The sequence below is a fragment of the Paroedura picta genome, chromosome 1, assembly GCF_049243985.1.
Source record: "Paroedura picta isolate Pp20150507F chromosome 1, Ppicta_v3.0, whole genome shotgun sequence".
NCBI lineage: Eukaryota > Metazoa > Chordata > Lepidosauria > Squamata > Gekkonidae > Paroedura > Paroedura picta.
In genome coordinates, this window is record NC_135369.1 from 27,421,254 (window position 1) to 27,444,894 (window position 23,641).

Consider the following 23,641-nt stretch of genomic DNA (forward strand, 5'->3'; position numbering starts at 1 on the left):
AATTCGCTGCCACTGCCAGAGGATGTAGTGATGGTCACAGGAATAAACTTTAAAAAGAGGATTAGATAGATTAATAGAGGATAAGTCTTTGAGTGGCTACTAGCCATGGTGATGGAAGGGAACCTCCACATTCAGAGGCAGTCCATCTCTGAATTCCAGAGCCAGGAGGCAACATCAGGGGAAAACCTCAGCCTTGTTGCTGGCCCTCCAGAGGAAGTGCTTGGCCCCTGGGTGAGACAGGATGCTGGACGACCTTGGTCTGATCTAACCAGGTGCTTCTTATGTTCTTAAGGTAAATACAAACACATCAAGAACAGGTTGAATATCATCTCCCTGATTAGAAGACCCATCAGTCTATAGTACCTGTACATTGCTTGGACTGTATTTGAATCTGTAACCTCTCCCATGCAGAATTTTTACTACTTCAGAATGGCAAAAGCAGTTCCAGTGCTGCTGAGACAAAAACCACCCTGAAATGCATCTAAAGCACCAGCAGCATTGTTATCAGAGGTAAGAGCAGCAGAACCATATCTGATTCCCCACTTTTCCACCTGAAGCCTGCTGAGTGACCTTGGGCCAGTCCCAGTTCCCTCAGAGCTCTCTCAGCCCCACCTGCCTCACAGGGTGTCTGTTGTGGGGAGATTCAGGTGGGCAGCCATGTTGGTCTGAAGTAGCAGAACAAAATTTGGGTCCAGTGGCACCTTTAAGACCAACAGAGATTTATTCATGCACATGAAAGCTCACACCTTGAATAAATCTTTGTTGGTCTTAAAGGTGCCACTGGACCCAAATTTTGTTGTGGGGAGAGGAAGGGAAACAGTTTTGAAACTCCTTCAGGTAAAGTAAAGCAGAATGCCATAAACAACTCTTCTTCATCCTCCACACCCACTCATGCATCTTGATGGACAAGGGGGGCTCTGTAACCCGCTAATAGTTAACACAACCTTTGAGTCCAGGGGCAGCTGCTTGTTTAGTAGTGCTATGGCAACAGCCAAGACCACTCCTTCTCTTAAGGGGTCACTGAGCACCTCTTAGATCCCCCTGGTCTCCCTTCCTCCACACATTCCTCCTCTGCACAGAGTAATAAAGCATGAAAGGTATGGGCCACTTCTTGTCCAGTACACTGGCCCCATCCTGGTGTCTATATACGAATTCATCCACAAGAATCAATACACACAGCTATTTTAGTCAGCCATCAGCATGCACTAGAAGAGAAATATCCACTCTCCCCTCCCACTAACTGGACAATAAGACAATTAAGAGACTAAGGAATTACCATTATGTACTTCTGAATTATCCGAGGACACCTTTTAATCTCTAAGGCAGTATCTTTTATAGCTTGTAAATGTAGCTAAGGCGTAACTGAGAAAAGACTTTTGCAAGCCAAAAAGGAGTCCCTGGAAAAATCCGACAAAGGGAGTTTTGAAAGCTTATGCCCTGGAAATCTTATCAGTCTTTAAGATTATACTGGATCCAAATTTAGCTCTGAAAAATCTGGTTTTAATCACGACGAACGGACAGCAGTGAATAGAACAGGTCTTTCTCACCTAGGGGTTCGTGGAACCCTGGGGTTTCTTGACAGCCCTGGAAGGGTTTCCCAAGTGGCTGGGAGCTAATTAATTGTTTACAGAACTTTAAAATTTGTTACATATTTATCAGGTGAAATGACCTCATATGGTCATGTTGACACCCCCCACCAATGGCCAACAATGGCCTTGAGGGGGTGGGAAAGGGAGGGGCCATGGGTGGGTGGGTACACAGCTCTGCTTCCCAACCATATTCTGCACAATTGCACCACTTCTGGGGTTCCTCGAAGCCTGGAGAATATTTCAGGGGTTTCTCAGTGGTAAAAAATTTGAGAAAGGCTGGAACAGAGGTTTATAAAAATATGCACAATGTGGAGAAATTGATCTTTTTAAAACACACTTTGGCAGCAATCTGAATGTTGCTTATAGATCAATATTGCTTTCATAGGTTTGGACTTGTAATCCTATGCCTGCTTACGTGGCAGTGAGCATCGCTGAACACAGGAGATGTATTTCCAAGTATGCAGGGATAGGCTTGTGTGGCAGAGGGTGTAAACAATGCATTTCATACACCTTTGATGAAAGGCAACACACCCTGTGAACATGTGGATAACTATGCCGAGATGATGGAGTGTCTCCCTTTGGGGATGTGACGATGTCTTCCATTACTGAAAAAGGCTTTCGGGCCAATAAACTGTGATCTTTTGTTCTTTATATTGGTCCTCTCGCTCTCCCTCTCCCTCTCCCCCCCCCCCCCGGAATATGCTGAAAGCATCCTTATCACAAGAACACTGAGATACTCCATTCCAGCTCAGCAATCTGTCATTAAATCAGCCTGATGCCCTTGGGAAGTTTGCAAACAAAGCAGTGTTGGAAGACAGCCATGCCCGGCTTCTCTCCAGCATCCTGAAGTCCGAGGCATATCCTGTCTCTGACTCCGGCAGCTGCATGTTTGCCTTTCATGGCATGTCACCCCCGACAGGCTGATCCTCCTCCATATATTCATCTGGTTCTTTTTCAAAATCACTTTATACCAGTGGCTATCACAACATCCTGTCATGACGAATTCCGTAGGCTGTGTGGAGAAGGGCTTTCCTTTTGATAGTCCTTTTGATAAATTGCAGCCATCCATCCACAAGATCAGTTTTGGAGAGCTTCTCCCGGATGATCTGCACTGCTGTTATTTAGACCAGCGATTTCCCTGCAACGTGGCATCCGTGGGCACCAGACACCCTCCCACTTGCTTTATCAAATGACACCCTCTTGTTTCATCCACAAAGCATCTCGTCCCCAAAGCCAAGTCCCAATCCTGGCTTTAGAAGAAAGTGTCGCTTTTCTTTCCGCAGGCAGCATCCATACAAAAATGCTCACCTCCATGTTAGGAGAATGCTTCGCTTGCCACCATGGAACAGTCTGTGATTGGCCCCAGCACAGGCCTGCCAAATCTCCTGTTCCAATGGAAAACCTTCCACCCGCCCCTGTTCCATGCCGCTGTTTGATAGGGCAGCAGGGGGGAAATGGGGGGGGGGGTTGCCATTATTCTGAAGTCACTTCTCACATGAACCCGGAAGGGAGATCATCTCAAATGAGGTCACATACCAGGAGTGTACTGAAACTGTATGGTAAAACTATAAAGTTGGGGGGAAGTCCTAGAATGTGACTTCAGTGAAATGGCCACTTCCAGATTTTCACCAGAAGTACTATCACCAATTTACATGTCCTCAACCCTCAGCCCTACCCTCCCATGGCAGCTACTTTGCGGTAGTGCCTACCACCCATCCTCAGAATCCCCAAAAGTGACCTTTGGCTTGACGAGGCTGCAACAATACAGCAGTCAAGTATTAGGCTTGTTAAGTGGAAAAGCATACCACCCCACGGGCAATTTCAGCTGAAATTCAAGGCATCATTGCCAGCAGATACGGTCATAATGATTCTGCTGGCAATGATGTCTTGAATTTCAGCTGGGCAAAGGTCTGGGCTGGGCACTCTGCAGGACACCCCTGGCAGGGCCAAGCAAGAGGCAGGCCTCATCCTGTGTGAGTCAGGCAGGAGCCACTGTTGGAAGGCAGCTGTCTGAGCACCAAATGCAGCAAGCATGAGCGACTGTCTCTGTGCTTGGACAGGCTGAGCTCTGGACAGGCAAGAAGAAGTGGCAGGAGCCTGTTATTTCTTCTCCCCCCCCCCCATTGTTAGGAGGTAAAGCCTGTGAGCAGTCAGGGCTCCATAGGACCTTCCCTTGTTCCCACTTAGCAAAGACTTAGCAAAAACCCTGATTCCTGGCCCAAAGCATTTTCCTGGCCGGGGTTTTAGAACACATAACTAGAGAGGTCCACCACAGAAAGGGCTCCAGGACAGCCTGGCATAGAGGCTGCTTTTCCCAAAGGCTGAACTTGGAATGCTCGTTTCGTCTAGCCACCCGTTTGCATGCAAGGGGAAAGGGCACGTACAAAAACAATGAATCATAGAACTGTGAAGGAAAGAGCACCTAAAAACAGACTGATCTTTAAGATATTTTCCCCCAGTCAATTGTTTTCCAAAATCAACAGGGAAGGAGTCTGCACAAGAGAGAACCAAACCACCCTGTGATGCTAAAGTTCCCCAACTGGAATTCCCGGCACATAATGGAGCCCCCAGAAACAGCAGGAAGAAGGGAGAAACTGATCTGGGGAGGGGATGGGCTAGCTTGTCCAACACTCTCCACTTGGAAATGCTCCCCACCTCAGGTTTCCAACTCCAGGTTGGGAAGTCCCTGCGATTTGGGGGCTGAAGCTTAAGGGGAAGGGTTGAGACAAGAAGGCATCACAGGGAATACAATCCACCCTTCAAAGCAACCATTTTCTCCAGGGGAACTGATCTTGGTCGTTTAGAGCAGTGGTACCCAACCTTTTTATCACCGAGGACCGGTCAACGCTTGACAATTTTACTGAGGCCCGGGGGGGGGGTAGTCTTTTGCTGAGGGATGTTGCCGCCGCCTGAGCCCCTGCTCCGCTTGCTTTCCCGCCAGCACCCCTGACTTCCTGTTGCCTGCTGGGGGGTGCTGCCAGCAGCAGCTGCACAGTGCCATACCAAGGGGGAGCCCCAGCCATGGCAGCCTCTGGAGAGCACCAAAGGTGAGCCGGTGGCAGTGTCAGGGCAGCATCCGAGGCAGCAGCCGGGAAGGAGGACGAGGAGCCGCGACCCGGTACCGACTGATCCACGGCCCGGTACTGGTCCCCAGACCGGGGGTTGGGGACCACTGGTCTAGAGCTCAATTGTAATTCCAGGGAATCTCCAGCCTCCACCTAGAGGCAGGCAACTCTACCCCCACCAGCTGTTTTAAGACCGAGGAAGAGTCAATTATAATACACCATTTTCCAATTGGAGAAATGGGTCAGAGAAGGGGAAGAGTTAATCCCATCCTTCCTCATCATCACACCAGATTGCCCCCCCCCTCCCCATAACTGTTTGTTTCTCCTGCACCAAATCAGGGAACTGTATACTCATTTGACCTTTCTTCCATGAATGCACTTGTCATATAGTTAGGGCAATTGCTAGGATGCCTTTGTTGAAAGGAAGCAGGAACACACGCACTCACATCCACGTCAGTATTTCTTCACCATACGCTGCACAAATTCAATTTCCCAGATATTACCCGACTCATGGGTCTCTCATGATGCCCATTGGAGCACTCCACAGCTGTATGCCCACAGTCTACTATGCCAATTCCTTATGCATTTCATGCTGATAACCTTATGGAAAATTACTTTCGTTCTTTAAAGGGGCACTCTGCATTCAGCCATAAATGAACACACACACACACGGATTTAAATGAATCAATGGCTATGCTGCCAGGACAAGAAACCAAACAGCTCATGACATTTCTTTGCAGCTTAGGCTCCTTGAACTCTCATTTCACTAGCATAATCCCCGTAGATCTGTGGGCAGGCAACTAAGGCAATGGAGTTTGGGGGGGGGGGGGCTTAACCCACAAAGCTGAGGGTAAGAAAGGGCCCTGGAAGAAGGTTGGAGGCATGGGTGCGACAGATATCTAAGCCTAGTTCAGTGCTCAGGGTGAGTCATGAACTTCAAGAAGGTAAAGCCATTTAAAGCTGCCATGAGAGAAGGGACATTGGCCGCATGAGGTATGAAGAAGAGTTGGTTCTTTACATGCTGCTTTTCTCTACCCAAAGGAGGCTCAAAGCGGCTCACAGTTGCCATCCCTTTCCTCTCCCCACAACAGACACCCTGTGAAGGAGGTGAGGCTGAGAAAGCCCTGATATTCCTGCATGGTTAGAACAGCTCTATCAGTGCCGTGGGGAGCCCAAGGTCACCCAGCTGGTTGCATGTGGGGAAGTGCAGAATCGAACCCGGCTTGCCAGATTAGAAGTCCGCACTCCTAACCACTACACCAAAATGGTGTGGTTGAGGCCCCTAGGCCTGAACAGCCTGTCTGGAATTTACCTCCATGTGTCTCTCCCACCAACAATCCCAGTTTGTGCCAGGCAGCTATGCTGGACAAACCTGATGACTGGGTGAAAATGTGGGTCCCTCTTAGAGGCCACGATCCCAATGATGGCGGTGGTGGTGTAAGAGTAGGGGATCCCACCAGAATGTGTGAAGAAATTCACAAACAAACCAGTGGGCATTCAGAGAAAAGAGTGTGGAAAACATCATATGTTGGGTGGGCAGAAGGAAGGAATTTAGGAAACAGAAAGTAGAGGGAAACCACGGCTACTGTGGTGGGCGTGGCAAACCCTGCTGTCATGGTGGAGTCAGGAGAGTGGGATAGGCTTCTGGTGTGCTATAGATTTCAAAGACAGAAAAGGGGCTTTAACCAAGATGTGGCAAGCTGAGTAGGATCACCAGCATCAAGTCAGGGCCCAGGTAAAGGTAAAGGTAAAGGTAAAGGTATCCCCTGTGCAAGCACCGAGTCATGTCTGACCCTTGGGGTGACGCCCTCTAGCGTTTTCATGGCAGACTCAATACGGGGTGGTTTGCCAGTGCCTTCCCCAGTCATTACCGTTTACCCCCCAGCAAGCTGGGTACTCATTTTACCGACCTCGGAAGGATGGAAGGCTGAGTCAACCTTGAGCCGGCTGCTGGGATTGAACTCCCAATCTCATGGGCAAAGCTTTCAGGCGGCTGCCTTACCACTCTGCGCCACAAGAGGCTCTTCAGGGCCCAGAGTTCCCCTTAAAATTACAACCTCACTCCGACCCCAGAAATGAGTTCCTCTGGAGAAAATGGCAGCTTGGAAGGTGGACAGACTCTGTGGCACCTGCCCCCAAATCCCCTTGAATTTCTCGAGCTGGAGTTCGTAGCCTTCTCTGACAGAGCTTTGGGAGATCAGCTCAACCTGTCAAAATTAACTGGACCAGTCAATTCATTGCCAAGGATCAAAGTAGGGACTTCAGCAATGATGAAGAAGCAGGGGCTGAAGGGTCAAGATGAAATCTAGCTTAGGTATGCCAGGCAGCAGAGATTTTTTCATCAGTTCTTCAGATTGGCCAGGCCAGGTCTAGCTATCAGGAGTCTTGTCTGGGCAACACAGTCAGTCTCCTTGTCTATGTCTTCAGGTACTCAGCCTGTTTTGCGGCCTGCAATTTCTGGCCTTCTCACCCCATTTTCCCCAACTCTCCTCCTTATCCCATTTCCAAGTACCACCCAACTGCTGCTACACTCATCTTTGAACTGATTCAGCCTGGAGAGCCAGTTTGGTGTAGTGGTTAGAAGTGCGGACTTCCAATCTGGCATGCCGGGTTCGATTCTGCACTCCCCCACATGCAACCAGCTGGGTGACCTTGGGCTCACCACGGCACTGATAAAACTGTTCTGACCGAGCAATGATATCAGGGCTCTCTCAGCCTCACCCACCTCACAGGGTGTCTGTTGTGGGGAGAGGAATGAGAAGGCGACTGTAAGCCGCTTTGAGCCTCCTTCAGGTAGCGAAAAGCGGCATATGAGAACCAACTCTTCTTCTTCTTCTTCTTCTTCTTCATCACCGTCTGATTTCTGACTTTGCTCACCAAGAGCTCTGCAAGCCAGACACTGACCAGAGCCAGACTTACTATTTTAAATAAATTTAATTCCTATTTTTTAATCCCCTCTTTCTGAAACCTACACCAGTTGTCAAGGACTGTGATTGCTGCATCACAGGCATTTAAACCGTATTCTAAGATCTGAGCTACCCCTGCTTGCTTATCCTATACAACTCTGACACTGGGTTAATATTTGTTGCAGTACTAGGGAAGGACATCCATAGCCCTGACCCAGGCTTGATGCTCATTCTAAAAAGCACAAGCTGGGACTTCTGCCAGGGATGGCCTTCGGTGTTTACAGATTAGGGACAGTATGCTTGCCCCAGCAGTTTTGGGTGTTTTTTTTTCTTTTGCAGGATTTGCCACAGGGCTTTGTGCAAGCAATGCATATCACTAGCCCCACACCCCAGGCACTGTCCCCATCTGAACTCCACTTTGTGCGAATTCATTAAACAGGGACAAGCATTTTGTGCTACCGGTATGAGCGCCATGGCTGGTCATCCCCACTCATTTTCCAAAGGCTTTCTCCTTGTGAACATATGCAGCTAGGCACCTAAGTACATTTGTGGAAACATGGCTGTTTTCAGTTATACCTCCTTCCAATTAAAAAAACACACACACGTATATATGCAGTTCAAAAGTCTCTGGACAAAGTTTGTTGGTGAGCACACCCCCCAGAAGACCCTTGGTATCCCTCCAAACTCTGATTTTTTTCTCGAACATAATTCTCCAGAGTGAAGGAGACTCATTTTTGTTTTTGTCCTGAGCCCCAAAGATACAGTGAAAATAAGTGTTTTCCCCCCACTACTAATCTACCTACAAATGGAAAGATTTTTATGCTGCAAAGTCCCCATGAGGGCCGTTGGATCCAGTGACCCATTACCACCTTCTGGGGCATCTCTGTCAATGGGGTCTCAGCGGCCATGTGTCAAAGATGTAGGGGCTCTAATCACAGATGGGGCCTATAAAATGGAACTTTATTCTTCCCTGCAGTGGGGCTAAATCCATTCCATGCTAATACAGGGTCACATACAGATGGTCATGCAATCTTGCCTGCTATGGAATCACACCTTTGTTCCTTCAAAATGAGTATTGTCTACTCTGAGTGCCAGCAGCTCTCCAAGATGTAAGATCTTTCACATCACCTGATCCTTTTAGCTGGAGATGCCAGGAATTAGAGCTGAGCCTTTCTGGATGCCAAGCAGATGCTCTACCACTGAGCCAGGCCCCCTCCCCAAGTCTGCTGTGGCCCATATAACTGTCTTCTGTGTTCTGCTCTTTGATCACATCATAATGTAATGGAATAATAACAACAACATTATGATGCTGATAATAATTACCCCACATTACAGAGTTCAGGATCTTTGCCCAGAGCTACATAACTGGTAAAATATGCTAGGGCTTCTGGGAACTGGCATTTCTAAACGTAGATAGATCCTAAGACCAAATGGCATCAGGATGCTTTGCATAAAATATATCATAACAGGCAATAAATAATTCTAGAACAGAGTGATCACAGAAAATGATTTTTCAAAAATCCCCCTAATAGTGCACGGAAAACCAGAAAAGTGGTCAGAAAGGTTTTGGAATGGTGAGGAGGGAGGGAAAGGGGGGGAACCAGCTTTGCCAACAGGCCTGGAGAAAAATATTTCATCACTTTAAAAGAGGACTAACGTATGGGCAGATGAAGCTTTTTGTGGGGTGGAGCTAAATAATACCCCCTGGTAAATAACATCCTATTAAGCCTCCGCTAAAGGGACTGGAATTCTTGTGTCCAGGTAGCTGGCAACCTAGATGGACCCAAATCACCTGGCCTCTGAACCAGCAAGTGGAGATTTCTGGAGGGAAAACACTTCTGGGGGAAATCTATGCGGGTGGTAGAGCACCATGGAAAGGGGGTGGAAGGACGGCTTCTGAATGTTCTGCTCACTTTGCTGTGAGAGGAGAATTCCCTGTGATGCTAAGCGGAGTAGGTTGCCCAGCAACAGGTCCTCCCACCCTTTCCCATAGGAAAGTCACTTATTTCTGTGTTGTGTTTTCCTTCCTTGTTTTCGAGCCTCAAGATTCTCCTTCCTTGATTTTAATACCTTCATCCCGGAGTGCTGTTGCCTTGGGCTAACACTGTTTCCCAGAGTGGGGCTGTTATTTATTTATTTATTTATTTATTTATTTATTTATTTATTTATTTATTTATTTATTTATTTATTTATTTATTTATTTATTTATTTATTATATTTTTATACCGCCCTCCCCGAGGGCTCAGGGCGGTTTGCATAAAACAGGGAGGATGCAATTAACACATGGTAACAGATAACAATAACAGCAGTAATATTATAACAATAATAATTTAACATGATAATAACAATACGACTCTTACTGGACCCTGTGGGCAACTGATTAATGTTAGTCATGGGGGGGGGGCCTTGAAGGCCAACTGGAAGCGGTAGTTTGGTCCACCTTACCAAATGCCTGTTGGAAGCCTACAGGTCACAAGGAGCTCCAGAGGGCTGCAGTGGAACTTCCTGCCCCCTCTGCTTCACCAACATTGGCGGACTATGAGAGACTCATCCCAGAGCCATGCAAATCAGGTCCACGTGACCAGCGGTGGCAGGGCCAGCTCCCTGATTCCACTGCTGCTGACTCCCTATGTGTGCATCTCCACTGCCTGCTTGGGAGGGCTTGGTCACCTGTGCCCCTACCTGCATATGCTGCCTAGCACTGAAGGGTATGTGGGTGGTGCTAAAAGTATCAGCCTTTCTAGTGGCCATGACAGTGGCATCTCTAGCTGCCACTCCCCAGCACCACGAGGGAAAGGGCATGTAGGCAGTGTGGGGAATTGGGAATGAGGGTGGTGGAAGAGTTTGGGCAGAGGAAGGATACAAAGGCAGGTGGGGGCATGTGGGTGGGCAAGAAAAGGGACCTAGTAATGGGCATGGGGGGGGGGGCTGGGCATTCTCTGCCCCGGCCCACCAAAACCTGGAACCAGTTCTGAGCAGAAGTCATCTGCCCTCCAAAAGACCCCATGTTTCCAGATAGAATCATAGAGCTGGAAGAGGCCAGAAAGGTCATCTAGTCCAACACGCTGCTCAGTGCAAGATCAGCCTGAAGCATCCATGATAAGTATCTGTCCTGCCACTGCTTAAAGACTGCCAGTGAGTGGGAGCTTACCACCTCTTTGGGCAGCTGATTGCACTGCTTAACTATTCTGACTGTGAAAATCTTTTTCCTGATATCTAGCCAGTACCATTCCCCTTTGCACCCTCTCAATTTTGTTCATATCCTTTTTGAAGTGAGGTCTGCTCATATTTAACTTACAGTCCACAAGTACCCCAGATCTTGTTCACACACACTGCTACCCAGAAGTGTCTCTCCCATCCACTATACATGCTTCTCATTTTTGTGGCCCAGATGCACTCTGCACTTCTCCTTATTGAATTTTGTTCTCAATTGTCCACTTTTTCAGCATGTTCAGATCTCACTGAAATTATCTTTATTTTCCGGGGTTTTCACTACTCCTCTCAATTTGGTGTCACATGCAAATTTAATGAGAAGTCCCTCCACCCCCTCATGATAAAAGGTTGAAAAGTATCAAGCCCTGTGGCACCTCCATCCATTCTGATAAAATACCACTGACAACCTTTGGATGTGGTTTTCTAATCAGTTCCCTACCCACCTAACCATCCAAAATTCCAGTCTGCAGTCCTCCAGTTTACCTATTAAAACAACATGGGGAACCTTGTCAAAAGCCTTATTGAAATCCAGGTAAACCACATCAGCTGAGTTTCCAGGTTAGTCTGTCAGGACCTGTTGAAGACAAATCCGTGTTGACTTCCCCAGATCAACAAAACATCCTTCAGATGTTTGCAGATCACCCCCTTTAAAATCTGCTCCATTATTTCCCCTGAAATTGATGTGAGACTCACTGGAGATATGCCTACGATAAGCCTCAGTCAGGAGAAAGTCCTCTCTATGCTTAACTTTTCTTGCTCAATGTACATATTGACTCCAGTCCTCTGTTTGTTTTCTATTGTTTTAAGTTTTCTCTTGGATGCCTTCCCAAGAAAGGTACATTCCTACAACAACAAAGGCCTGAGACTTTTTAAAACAGAAAATGAAACATGGGGATTCAGAGGAACCAGCAGATAGAGGATTATAATATTATGCTACACTGATATGCCCACTGATTTTTTTTAAACCCTGAAAATGCCGTCTGGGGCAGGGTGAGAAATGGTGTTTCTGGGGGATTCAGGAAGAAAAAATGGTGGTGATCTGGATGCGGCCTACAAAAATATGCACCCTCCAGTCCACCACCATTGAAACAGCATTTTGACTGTATTTTCCAGAAAGATCTTACAAAGTCAGGTTTAGGGAAGATCAAGAAAGATCTTACAAAGCCAGGAAGGTCAAGAAGAACAGCTGGGTTTTTGTACAATGCTTTTTACTACCCAATGGTGTCTCAAAGTGGCTTACAATTGCCTTCCCTTCCCCTCCCCATTACAGATACCCTGTGAGGTAGGTGGCACTGAGAGTGGTGCTCTATAAGAACAGCTCTAAGATCTGGCTGCATGTGGAGGAGTGGGGGATCAAACCTGGTTCCCCACATTAGAAGCCACCTCTCTTAACCACTACACCAAGCTGGCTCTCTATCATAGCAAAGTGGGAGAACGTTTGGAAAGTGAAAGGTTAAGGCAGGATTTCTCAACCAGGGTTTTGTGAAACTCTGAGATTTCTTGACCACCCTGGAAGGGTTTTCTGAATGGGTCGGAGTTAATTAATCTCATATTTTTAAAATTTGTTAAACACTTAACAGGTGATATGACCATATGTGGCAATCAACTTGCCTCCCTCCCTCCCACCCACCCAAGGAAGCCAATGATGGGCCTGCAGGGAGTGGGAAGGGGAGGGGCCCTGGGTGGGCGTGTCCACAGCTCTGCTTCCCAACTATATTCCACATGATCGCACCACTTCTGGGGTTTCTCAAATCCCAAAGATTGTTTCAGGGGTTTCTGAATGGTTAAAAAAGTTGAGAAAGGGAAGAGGTTGGATGGATGATACAGAAAGAACACCTGTTCCAGTTTGAATGCCAAAGTGAAAGCCTCCAGCTTTCTTTTTTCAGGCTTTGGACCAGGTGACCAAGAATGCAATCCTTAACCGAGTTCCTCCTTTCTTAACCCAATGACTTCCACCCCCAGTGAAAATTCCAAACATTTTTGAAGGCTCAAAACATTGATGAACCCTGCCTTAACTTTTCATGTATCTCCTTCACTCCCATGAGGGACTTTCATTCTGCAGAATCCTAGCACACACACAGCACAGGGTGTTGTGCAATGGGGATGTCCCATTTATGAGGTCACTTTGAAAGCTCTCCAGTAATAAATGTGACAAACGAGGAGCCCGTTTTTGCTAACCCAGCACTATCCCATTATTAGCAGACTGCTGCTGCCTTTTCTAACAGACCATTCTGCCAGTAAGAATCACATCTGTGAAGCCTCAAACTCACACACACACACACTCCCAGAGGAAGCCCAGCCTTGTGCTGCATTTATTCCTCTTAGCCCTATGACTTGCTGTTCATTTGCTATCAAAATTAGGTCAGTCTTCCCTTGCAATTGTGTTAAGACAGACTGCTGCTCAAAATCAAGGCTTTCACACACAGTAATAAAAGCAGATTCATTGTCTGCCCTCCAGCACCAGCAGGTGCTTTGGTTTGTTTTCCTTCTGAAGACACCAATACTAAAAATCTTACGAATTATCATGCAAAGGTACAAAATATACCACTCTTTGAACACAGGGTTACCAGATGTCCTCTTTTTAGAGGACATGTCCTGTTGTGTTTGTTTTTGTGTCCATTCTCTTTTGGTCTCTTTTTTTCTAAAAAACTGATGAAATTGTCCTCTTTTGGGGTTCAACATACAGGAATATTCCTACTTTGTAGCAATTACCACAGCTTAAATCGTAGGAGTATTTAAAATGAGATTTGTCCAGCAAGACTAGTTCTGGCCAGAAAATGGAAAACACAAGAGCTACCTTCAATAGAAGAATGGCTAACTAAACTGGCAGATCTTGCCAAGGTGGCTAATTTGACACTAAGAGTGAACGGAAAAAACGAAGAAGTTTTCCAAGAACAATGGAGTCTTTGAACTATCTAAGATAAATATATTAAGACATGAGGGGGTTTCTAACAGAATATGTCTAGGGTGTAAACTGTACAACTTATACTAACGTGTTAACTTGTATTTCTTTTTTTTTCTTCTATCTTTAGTGAAAAATAACTTATTTAAAAATAATGAGATTTGTCATAGTGATCACTTGTTTGAAGTGGTCAGTTGGGAAATATGTCCTCTTCTTTGCTTTCCAAAACACGGTAATTCTAAAGGCTTAGAGGACACATTGCCATTTCTCAAGCCCTTGCTTGGTCTAACTGCCTTCTGAATTAAAAGGCAGTGGATCAGTAGAAGAGCATGTTCAGGGCGAAACCAGACAACATGCAGGGAGTTCCATGCATATAGCTTCAAAAACATGTTACTGCCCACAAAATTAAGCTGCACAAACAGACTTACTGGGATGCAGGCTTCCTTATTATATTGCCCTATTTGTCAGGACACAACCTAGCCTTTCAAGCTGTCACTCACCTCCTTGTTAGAACATAAAAAGGGCTCAGCAGGATCAACCAAATGTTTGCCCAAGTCATCCCGATTCCAACACTGATCACCCATTCGTTCCCAGGAAGGCCTCACAAACACAGCATGAAAAACTCTGACTCTTCCCCATATGAAACTGCCTTATACTACACCAGAACATTGGTGTAGTATTTTTTTCCTGATTGCATGCCAAGCTGATGCTCTATCCCTAAACCACAAACCCTTATCCTCCTTATCTATATTTGGGGGAAGGTGGGGATATAAATGTTTTAATAACTAAAATGACAATAATAAAGGCCAGTGAGACAGGACTTCCCCTTGCAGAAGCCATGCTGATTCTTCCTCAGCAAGGCTTGTTGTTCTGTGTTTAATAATAATTCTACTCTCACCACCACTTTTAATCAGTTTTTTACACAAAACAGAGTTTAGGCATGGGATTTCCTGGCTGCTAATCCATTCCCTTCTCAAAAGCCTGCTACACTGGTTATTTTGAAATAGCCCTGGTGCTACTGGTAATACAAGTGCTACTGACAAATGGACCCACTTAATTTTTAGTTTGTCAATCTTCCCTAGAATTTCCTCTCTCTTGTCCCTTCTATTTGAGTCAGTTCTTCAGATGCCCTCTAGATGTTTAAGATGAGCAGCAGTTTCCCCTTGGGGAGGCTGCTTAGCATCAAGTACTGAAGTCTGCAGACTTTCCCTGCTGTCACGCAGAGCCAAACTAAATGTTACATCTTTAATGAGCCGAGTTGGAGGAACCCTTCCATCATTCCCCTCAGTCAGATGGCAGCTGCTGCAAATGAATTTCCCAAGTAGTAGAAGAAGAGCTGTTTTCTGTACCCCATTTTATATTACACCAAGGAGTCTCAAAGCGACTTACAATCGCCTTCCCTTTCCTCACCCCACAAAAAAACCCTGTGAGGTAGAAGAAGAGGAAGAGTTGGTCCTTATATGCCGCTTTTCTCTCCCCAAAGGAGTCTCAAAGCACCTCACAATGACCTTTTTTTTCCTCACCCAACAACAAACACCCTGTGAGGTAGAAGAAGAAGAGGAAGAGTTGGTCCTTATATGCTGCTTTTCTCTCCCCAAAGGAGTCTCAAAGCACCTCACAATGACCTTCCCTTTCCTCATCAAACAACAAACACCCTGTGAGGTAGAAGAAGAAGAAGAAGAGGAAGAGTTGGTCCTTATATGCTGCTTTTCTCTACTAGGAGTCTACTAGGAGAGAGCCCTGATATTACTGCTCAGTCACAACAGCTTTATCAGTGCCGTGGCGAGCCCAAGGTCTCCCAGCTGGCTGCATGTGGGGAAGGAGCAGGGAATCAAACCTGGCTCACCAGATTAGAAGTCCTTGCTCCTAACCACTACACCAAGCTGGCTCAGTAGGTAAAACTGAAAGAGCTCTGAGAGAATGGTCACTGGCTCATGGTGACTTACCCAGCAAGCTGTATGTGGAAGGATGGGGAATCAAACCTGCTTCTCCAGATTAAACGTAGCTGCTCTTAATCACTTAAGAGTTACATATTTCCCTCAAGTGGGGGAAATGGAAGTGGGCAGCTACATCTTCTGTAGTTATTAAATGATGGTACAAAAACAGGTCTTGTCCCCCTTACTCTGTTTCTCCTTCCTGTTATGCATTTAGTAATGTTTGGCTCCGGGAGGCAAACTAGCACTCTCTAGGATTGGGGGGTGGCAAGAAGAAAGGAAATCGTTAAGAAGAGAGGCAAGAAGGGAAACTCAAACCTTCCCCCCACCAGGAACATCCTTTAAGAACAATAGCATGAAAACAGGAAGGAGTAAAAGAAAATAGCCAGTGAGGGAGACACAAATAATCTGGTGATATCCTTTAGAGCTCTGAGGAAGGAGGTTGTATATTTGGAGGGGGTATGAGTAAACCACTGTTTTGGGGCCTGGAGTAAGGGCTATGATAGGATAACTGGAACATTTGTCCAACAGCAAAATTAACCAGGAACTTTGCTCCACGTATAAAATATGATGAAATGCTAGTGCATAACTTGCAAGTATTACTTGTGCTTGGATTTCAATAAGAGTGTGCCTACCCTCAGGTGAGGGAGACCATCACCGTCTGGATTGAAAGCTGCCATTTTTGGGTAGTTTTGGGAATGACCTGCTGCTAGTGAACACCTGGAACATCTTCCCCCCCCCCACCTCTTATTAAAACCTTTTATTTTGTAACCTTCAACCTTAGGAAGAGTTCTGGTGAACTGGAAAGCTTGTGTACTGTTTTGTGTCATGGTTACTAGTCCTAATAAAAGGTATTATGTGGATTGTTGTTTGCCCTTGGATTTTAACAACTGTGTGACTGAGGCAGAAGTGTGGAGGGGAAGAGAAAGTCTACTGCCCTGACCCACATGTGTGGGAGAAAAGGCTTCCAGGACTTAAGTTCTGTTGCTCATTTAATTTGCTTCTAATGCCACACTCCTTAAGGCCATATTTTAAAAAGACAGACCTACTGCTTGTGTGGGGTGGGTGGGGGAATCCCCTGTGTGCCCCTCTTTCCTAGCCATCCATCTGTGGAGCTGCCTCTCTCCAGAGCACAACAGCACCCTTTATTCTCAAGGCCTCCACTGGCCCAGGCTGCACGGGGTGGGATACTTTGCTAATAGCATTATGCTTATTCAATAAGAAGGCGGCTATGCCAGACAGAGGGCTCCATTCATGCAACCACCCCCTGTCCCCTTGCTGCCCCAGCTCTGCTCTGCCTCCTTCCACTACTCTGAGGACTGCTAGGAGCTGAATCAACCCTCTTGGAGCTGAGGAACTGCTCCCGATAGTGCCTGGATAAAGCATGAAGTTACCAAAGTGCACAGCCAACTCCCTATGGGGTTCACTCCCAGAAAGTGTGCCACAGTGGCAAAGATAGGAATGCCTCTGTGCACAGGCCGAGCATCTTTTCCTCCCTACTGAATAACCACTTCTAGGATTAGACAAAATGCATTCCAAATTGACCCTCCGTGATGCAAAAGATGTCTAGAGACTGTGCAGTAATTTTGGTAACATTTTGGTTGGGAAGAAGACAGATCCCACAAGAACATGGAACATCATCCTCTTGTTCTACACAGACCTGCTTCCTTTTCAATACCCCAATACTCCCCCCTCCTCAAATCACGGAAACACGCCTGTTACCTACCAAGATGCCTAGATAGCCAAATCACCTCTGACTAACCCCTGCCCAAAGGTTTCCTGTACATGATCTTCCTCTTCTCTCATGTCTATCACCTCAATCAGAGCCATCTTCTCATCACTGAATCTCAATATTTTCCCCTAGTGAAGACGAATGAGATGGTGCATTTCTCAAGGACATCTCTCCAAGCATCTCCAGAGCGAGGCCTTCCCAACCCCACTGCCACAGGGATCTTTTTCACTGGGGATGTTTCCAGGGATTGAAAGTGGGGTCTTCTGCATGCAGAAGAGCTGCTCTATCGTAGCAACATGGGTTTTTCCCAAGAAAGTATGTGTGACCAAACACATGAATGTAACTGTAATGTACTATCATACAATAATGAGTACTATGGTTGCCAGCTCTGAGAAAGGAGATTTTCAGGGTAGAGCCTGGACGAACAGGATTTAGGGAGGGGATGGAACTCACTGCGGATCTTATGCTTTAGAATCCTCCCTCCAAATTCACCATTTGCTCCTGAACTGATCTCCTAATCTAGAAATCAGCCACCATTCTGGGAGAACTCCAGGAGCCATCTGGAGGTTAGCAATCCCAGATGTGATGACTGTGTAGAGATAGGGAAAAGGAAAAAGCCAGGGCGATGTAGTGGTTAGACTTGTAGGACTAAGATTTGGGACAGCCAGGTTTGAATCCTGATTCTTTATCATCATCATCATCATCATCATCATTTTATTTATATCCCGCCTCCCCCTGGAGGCTCGAGGCGGGTCACATAAAACCTATCCCCTAAAACCAATACAGTAAAAACATGGTAACCCACAGTAACACCTTAAAGCAGAATTAATTATAACAAGACTGGCGAAAAGATTAATCTTAGACTAATCCAGTCTCCGCAACCAACTAAAAGGGAGGTGGAGGGGAGCTGGTGACACATGCAACCGCCATTTTGTGAGGGGGGGCAGATCTTCCTCGCTGCCCAGCCTCAACCCAAACCCTGGCGGAAGAGCTCCGTCTTGCAGGCCCTGCGGAATGTTGGAAGTTCCCGCAGGGCCCTCAGCTCTTCCGGGAGCTCATTCCACCAGGTTGGGGCCTGGACCGAAAAGGCCCTGGCCCTAGTCGAGGCTAGGTGAACTTCCTTGGGATCGGGAATGACCAATAGGTTAGCCCCCACAGAGCGTAAGGCCCTGCAGGGGGTATTCTGCCATAGAATTGGCTACTCACTCTTTCTCAGCCTAATCTACCTCACAAGGTGGTGGTTGTGAGGACAAAATAGAGGAGGGGAAAACAATGTAAACTACTTTCCCTCCATGTGCTGACTTACATGGTTTCTGACTCTATGAGGCATGAAACCATTGCTTATAATTAAAAGTGCATTGTGGTTTCTGAGGAAAAAGAGAAAGGTGCACTTCACATGCTTGGATGCATATTTCCGCCTCACATTTCTCATGATTACAAATACGCTTGAGTTCTGTTACTGAGTCCTCATGATTTCTGGTTCAGTTTAAGCCTTAGAATAGGGCCCCATTCCCGTCCTGTCCCAACAAATTAATGTGTAAGGCCCAATGGGACAGGTGGGTGCCTTGTGAGAAGTTCCACCCCCAACAAACCCTTGCAACATCACAGAACCCCTTGAAACAGCAAAATGAAATGGGCCAGCCTGCTTGGGAGCAGCCAGGATGGCCCTTGGCCCTAGAATTACCCCACTGAGTCTAAAGCTGAAGCTGGAATTCTGTTCAGTGATTAACTTTTCAACAATAAGTGTTGAGGCCTGCCTAGGCCTCACATTCTCTGCCCTTCTCCCAGTCCCAGATGTGTGTGGGATTTCCAGAGATGAAGGAAAGCACTCTGAACAAAACAAGAGGGGGTGGAGGTGGGAGAACAGGAAAACCACACACCCCCTGATGATGATGTTTTTGCCTTCATTTTCCATTATTTTCTGGCCCTTCACATCTGTCCTGTGAACATGCTCAAAAATACTCAAATACACATACTCAAATGATGGCCTGGTTCTTTGCTAAATGTATGAGGGAAACAGACTGGGGAAGGGGAAGCAGGATTTTGGGGAAGGCGTGTGATCCATTTTAATGACTTACTTTGTTATCCGGCATGCCCTCCAAGGAGTTCATACATGCCTCCTTTCTGTCCTCATTTTATCGTCCCAACAAACCTCCTGAGGCAGGTTAGGCTGAGAGAAAGCATCTGCCCCAAGGTCAGCCAAAGTGTTTCAAAGTTAAGTGTGCACTGGAACCCCCACTCTCCTTGGTGAACTGACATAGAAAAGGGTATGCAGTGCGCTGGGAGCGGCATTCCCTGGCATTGGCATGAAAAAGACGGTGGCCATCTGAGTTGAATTCACAGGAGATCAGAGACAGGTGGGGTCCGACGGAAAAAAGCAAGGACCTGTGGGACTGGAGTAGTGGGTAGTAGAACTCCAGAGTTCTCCCTGGAACTTCCATGACCTTGGGCTTGTGGGGAGACTACAGTTGCCAACTCCCTGGAGAAAACAATGTGTCCTGTCCCTTTAATAGAGGCTTAACGGCATGTTATTTACCAAGAGATGTTGGTAAATGCCATGAAAGGTTCCAGCTGCTCCATACCATGAAAGCCCCATGCCATGAAAAGTGCCAGCTGCCCATTCCCACACATTAAGCTTCTGTTAAAGAGGCAAGGCCTTTTTCTCCAGGCCTGTGAGCAACATTAGGCTAACACACTGGCTGTTCCTCACAAAACTGCATGGCAGTCCTCAGAAGGGGCTGGGGTAAAGACAGTGGCTCATACTTCGAGTAATCAACCACACCCAGCTCTGTGGGGTGGTGGCACAACCTTGCCATGTTCCCTGCTCCCACTGTGGGACCACCCACAGCACTGTTTTCCCATAGTTGTGGGCAAACTGAGAGGCCACTTAGCCTCATTCAAGGGGATGCAGTTGGACGATGCTCTCTGCAGCTTCCCGGCTCTTCTAGGCACAAGGAGGACAGACATAAAATGTTAAAGGGGCGGTGCAGGGGGGGGGGAGTCCTCGGCTGGAACTTGAAAGCCCCCAGGATGCTGCAGGCACTTTGGCCTGGCAGGCAGCCTCTCTTGGCAACACCCACTTGCGGAGACAAAAGGAAACCCCATTGTGACAGCAAAACTGGATTGGCCAGCCTCCCAGCTCTGCTGGCCAATGCGTATGTGGGAGGTCACCTCCACGCAGTGATGGAGATGACATTTTCTTTGCTGCTTTTGTTATGTGGCTGCCATTGAACACCAGATGCATACACACACACACACACACACACCAGCTCTGTTGGCCTAGAGTTTGGCCACTCCCACTCTACGGCCAAGGGAACAGTGCCTGACAGCCTGTGCAAAGGAATCCATGTAACACATGACAGCGCATAAACACAGACAGGAGGCCCAATGGCTAAGGCTAGAGAAGGCCTGTGACTGCCACAAAGATGTAGGATGGTTCAGCAGACAGAACATGACCCCTGGCACAAATGCACAATCTCCTATCTGGAGATTCTTAGTCCATAGTGTGAATGAGAACCTCTCTTACCATGGTCAGAGTGAGTGGGCAGTCCACTCTTTAGACTACTTGGCTAAAGAATGAACATATGCCTACGAAATGCTATGCATAATGTTCCCTCAATTTCCCATCTGTACAGTGTGATTATAATGCCCCACCTCACAGGGCTGTTGTGGGAACGTACAAGAGCTTGTCAAACACCATCAAAAAAACAATCAAGAAACAGCCTTGCAAATTAAGCTTACCTTGTACTTTGTGGCTAGTAGTTCAGTGGCCTCTTGCTCCTTCCTCAGTTCCTCGATCATCTTCTCCTTCTCTTCCAATAGCTTTTGTTTGTCTTCGTTCACCAGGCTGTGGTCATCCTGGATCGCCGCTTTCTCCTCCTCCAACCTCTCTTTTTGCTCCTTCAAGTAATTTTTCATGTTTTTCTCTAGACCCCCATCCTCATTGTCCTCCATTTCTTCAGTCTCAGGGGTCCCCTCCCCCTCTGAAGACTTCTTCCTCCGGCTGTTCCTCCTCCTCTTCTTGCTCAGCATTCCCCGTTTCTCCAGCTGGGCCTTCAGGCGTGTGATTTCCTCCTGGAACTCCCGCAGCAGGGTATCTTTGGGGTCCTCGTTGACACGGGGCTTGTTCTTGATATTTTTGGCTCTGTTGGCAAATCGGAGGGTAGACAAGCTCTCGTCATAACTATGGGAGGCTGGTCCGAGCGTGGCCACCATGATCGTCTTGGCGTTGCCACCAAGAGAATCCTGAAGAAGGCGGGTGAGCTTGGAGTCCCTGTAGGGGATATGGGTGCTCTTGCCATCCACCAGGGCTGAGATGACATTGCCCAAAGCAGAGAGGGAGAGGTTGATCTTGGAAGCTTCCTTCGGCCTTTCCCCCTGTATCCCCATCTTGCTCTGCCGTTCACTCCCAGCCAAGTCCACCAGATTGAGCTTTCCTACCCGAATATGGTCTTCCCCATCTGGGCCAGTCTCGCTGCACTCCACCGTGATGACAAAGATGGCATGGGAGCGAGAACTGTATTCATTCATGTTGGTGCTTCCCACTGACCGGTTCTGGTTTCCCAAGTTCATGACGTGTTCGATTTCTTTCACGTTTTTTGTCACAAATGACGAAAGGTCCTTGATGTAAACACCAGTCTCTGGGTTTTCTTTGAGCTCCATCTTCTTACTCTGGTCCTTGGCCAAGAGATCTCTGATCTCCTCTTGATAGATCTCCAAGTAGGAAGCTCTGACCAAGTACTGCTGGTTCTGTGAGCGAGAGATATGGGTGAAAATGTGCTCGAAAGAGTTGGGGATGACCCCTCTCTTCTCAGGGTCGGCCCAGACCCCTTGCATAGTGTAGGTCTTCCCAGTGCCCGTCTGACCGTAGGCAAACATAGTGCCGTTGAACCCTTGTAGGACTGAATCGATCAAGGGCCGGACAGTCTCGTCATAGAGGTCTGCCTGCTTGGAGTTGGCGTCATAAACAGCATCGAAGGTGAATGTTTTTGCCAGCTCCCCCAGCGTGGCTTTGGGGTTCCGCATAGTCACTTGGCCCAGCTTCACATCCATGTCCAAAATTCTCTCGTAGCCGGCAGCTTCCTCCTTCCTGTTCATCGGGCGGCAGCGGACCACCACCTTCAGCGCCTCGCTGATTTTGGGCCTATTCGCCATCTTGGACCAGTTGCTCCTGCCCAGCTTCGACTATCAGGTATGAGTGGTGGGTTTGACAGGCATGAGGGCTTCTTCCTTCCCAGGATAACCTTGCTGCTGCAGCGGCGCTCACAGAGTGGAGGCTGCGGTGATTTGTATCTTCTCTTTTGCACAATGGGTGCAGTTAGGCATGAGCCATTCGGGGCATCCCACCCTGGACCGCAGACCACCCATCCTGCCTCATCCCGGAGGGAGAGGACGGGGAGGCTGTTGGATTTCAATGCCCTTTCCCGGATTTCTGGCTGGTTTCTTGGCGACGAACAGCGGAGCTTTCCTTCCTTCCGTCCCCTCTAATTCTTGAGTCTTCCTAGTGGATCCATGGGCAGCTCCGGGCGATAGTGCCGGGAAGGGCTAGCATGCTCCTGCGCTGGATGCTCATTCATTGCAGCTCAGCAGCAGCTGCTGCCCTCGGTGTATGTGAGAGAATGAGGGAGGAAAACAGAAGGGGAGTGGAGAGGGAGCGGGAGGGGGAGAGGGAGGGAGGGAACGAGCGCCTGGGGGATGCTGCTGCTGCTGCTGCTGATCTGATGCGGCGGCGGCGGCGGGAGGGGCGGGCTGCAGAGTGCCTGGTTTGCTGGCATGGAATGGGAAGCCAAGCGCCGAAGCAAGCCTCTTCTCGTCCTCAGACCCTGCCCACCGGACTGCGAACATCAAACCCCTCTCGGCCGCCACGCCCATGGGATGCAAGGCATGCTGGGGGATGTAGTCCTGCCTTTGTTGAAGCCTTCGTACACCCAAAGGATGCTGCCGGGTTTCCCGGATGGCAGGAGGGATAGCCGAGGCGGTGCTTCTTAAAGGGACAGGGAGCTGGTACCCAGAGCTGCTCAGGAACACGGAGCCGTCACTTGATTTCTATAACGAGGCACCGCAGCCAAGCTAGGATTGGGTCTTCTGCAAAATACCCCAACCCTAAACTCCTTTGCTACAGGCCAAAGCACGTCCAGACCTTTGGGTTGTCTTTAATGGCTTGCTGGGGCAGTGTCCAGTAGCCCGTCACTCATCCCAGTTTTCTTTCTTTCTTTCTTTCTTTCTTTCTTTCTTTCTTTCTTTCTTTCTTTCTTTCTTTCTTTCTTTCTTTCTTTCTTTCTTTCTTTCTTTCTTTCTTTC

At 47.6% G+C, this 23,641-nt stretch overlaps 1 protein-coding gene across 1 annotated transcript in view; it reads right to left on the minus strand.

The window, feature by feature from the left end:
• Window positions 1-23,130, minus strand: part of KIF3C (kinesin family member 3C) — a 56,066-nt gene extending 32,936 nt beyond the window's left edge. Inside the window, exon 1 of the mRNA XM_077330745.1 lies at window positions 21,083-23,130. Coding sequence (XP_077186860.1) covers window positions 21,083-22,495 — 1,413 coding nt within the window. The 5' untranslated portion in view covers window positions 22,496-23,130. The remainder of the gene's footprint in view (window positions 1-21,082) is intronic.
• Between the last annotated feature and the right edge of the window lie 511 nt (window positions 23,131-23,641).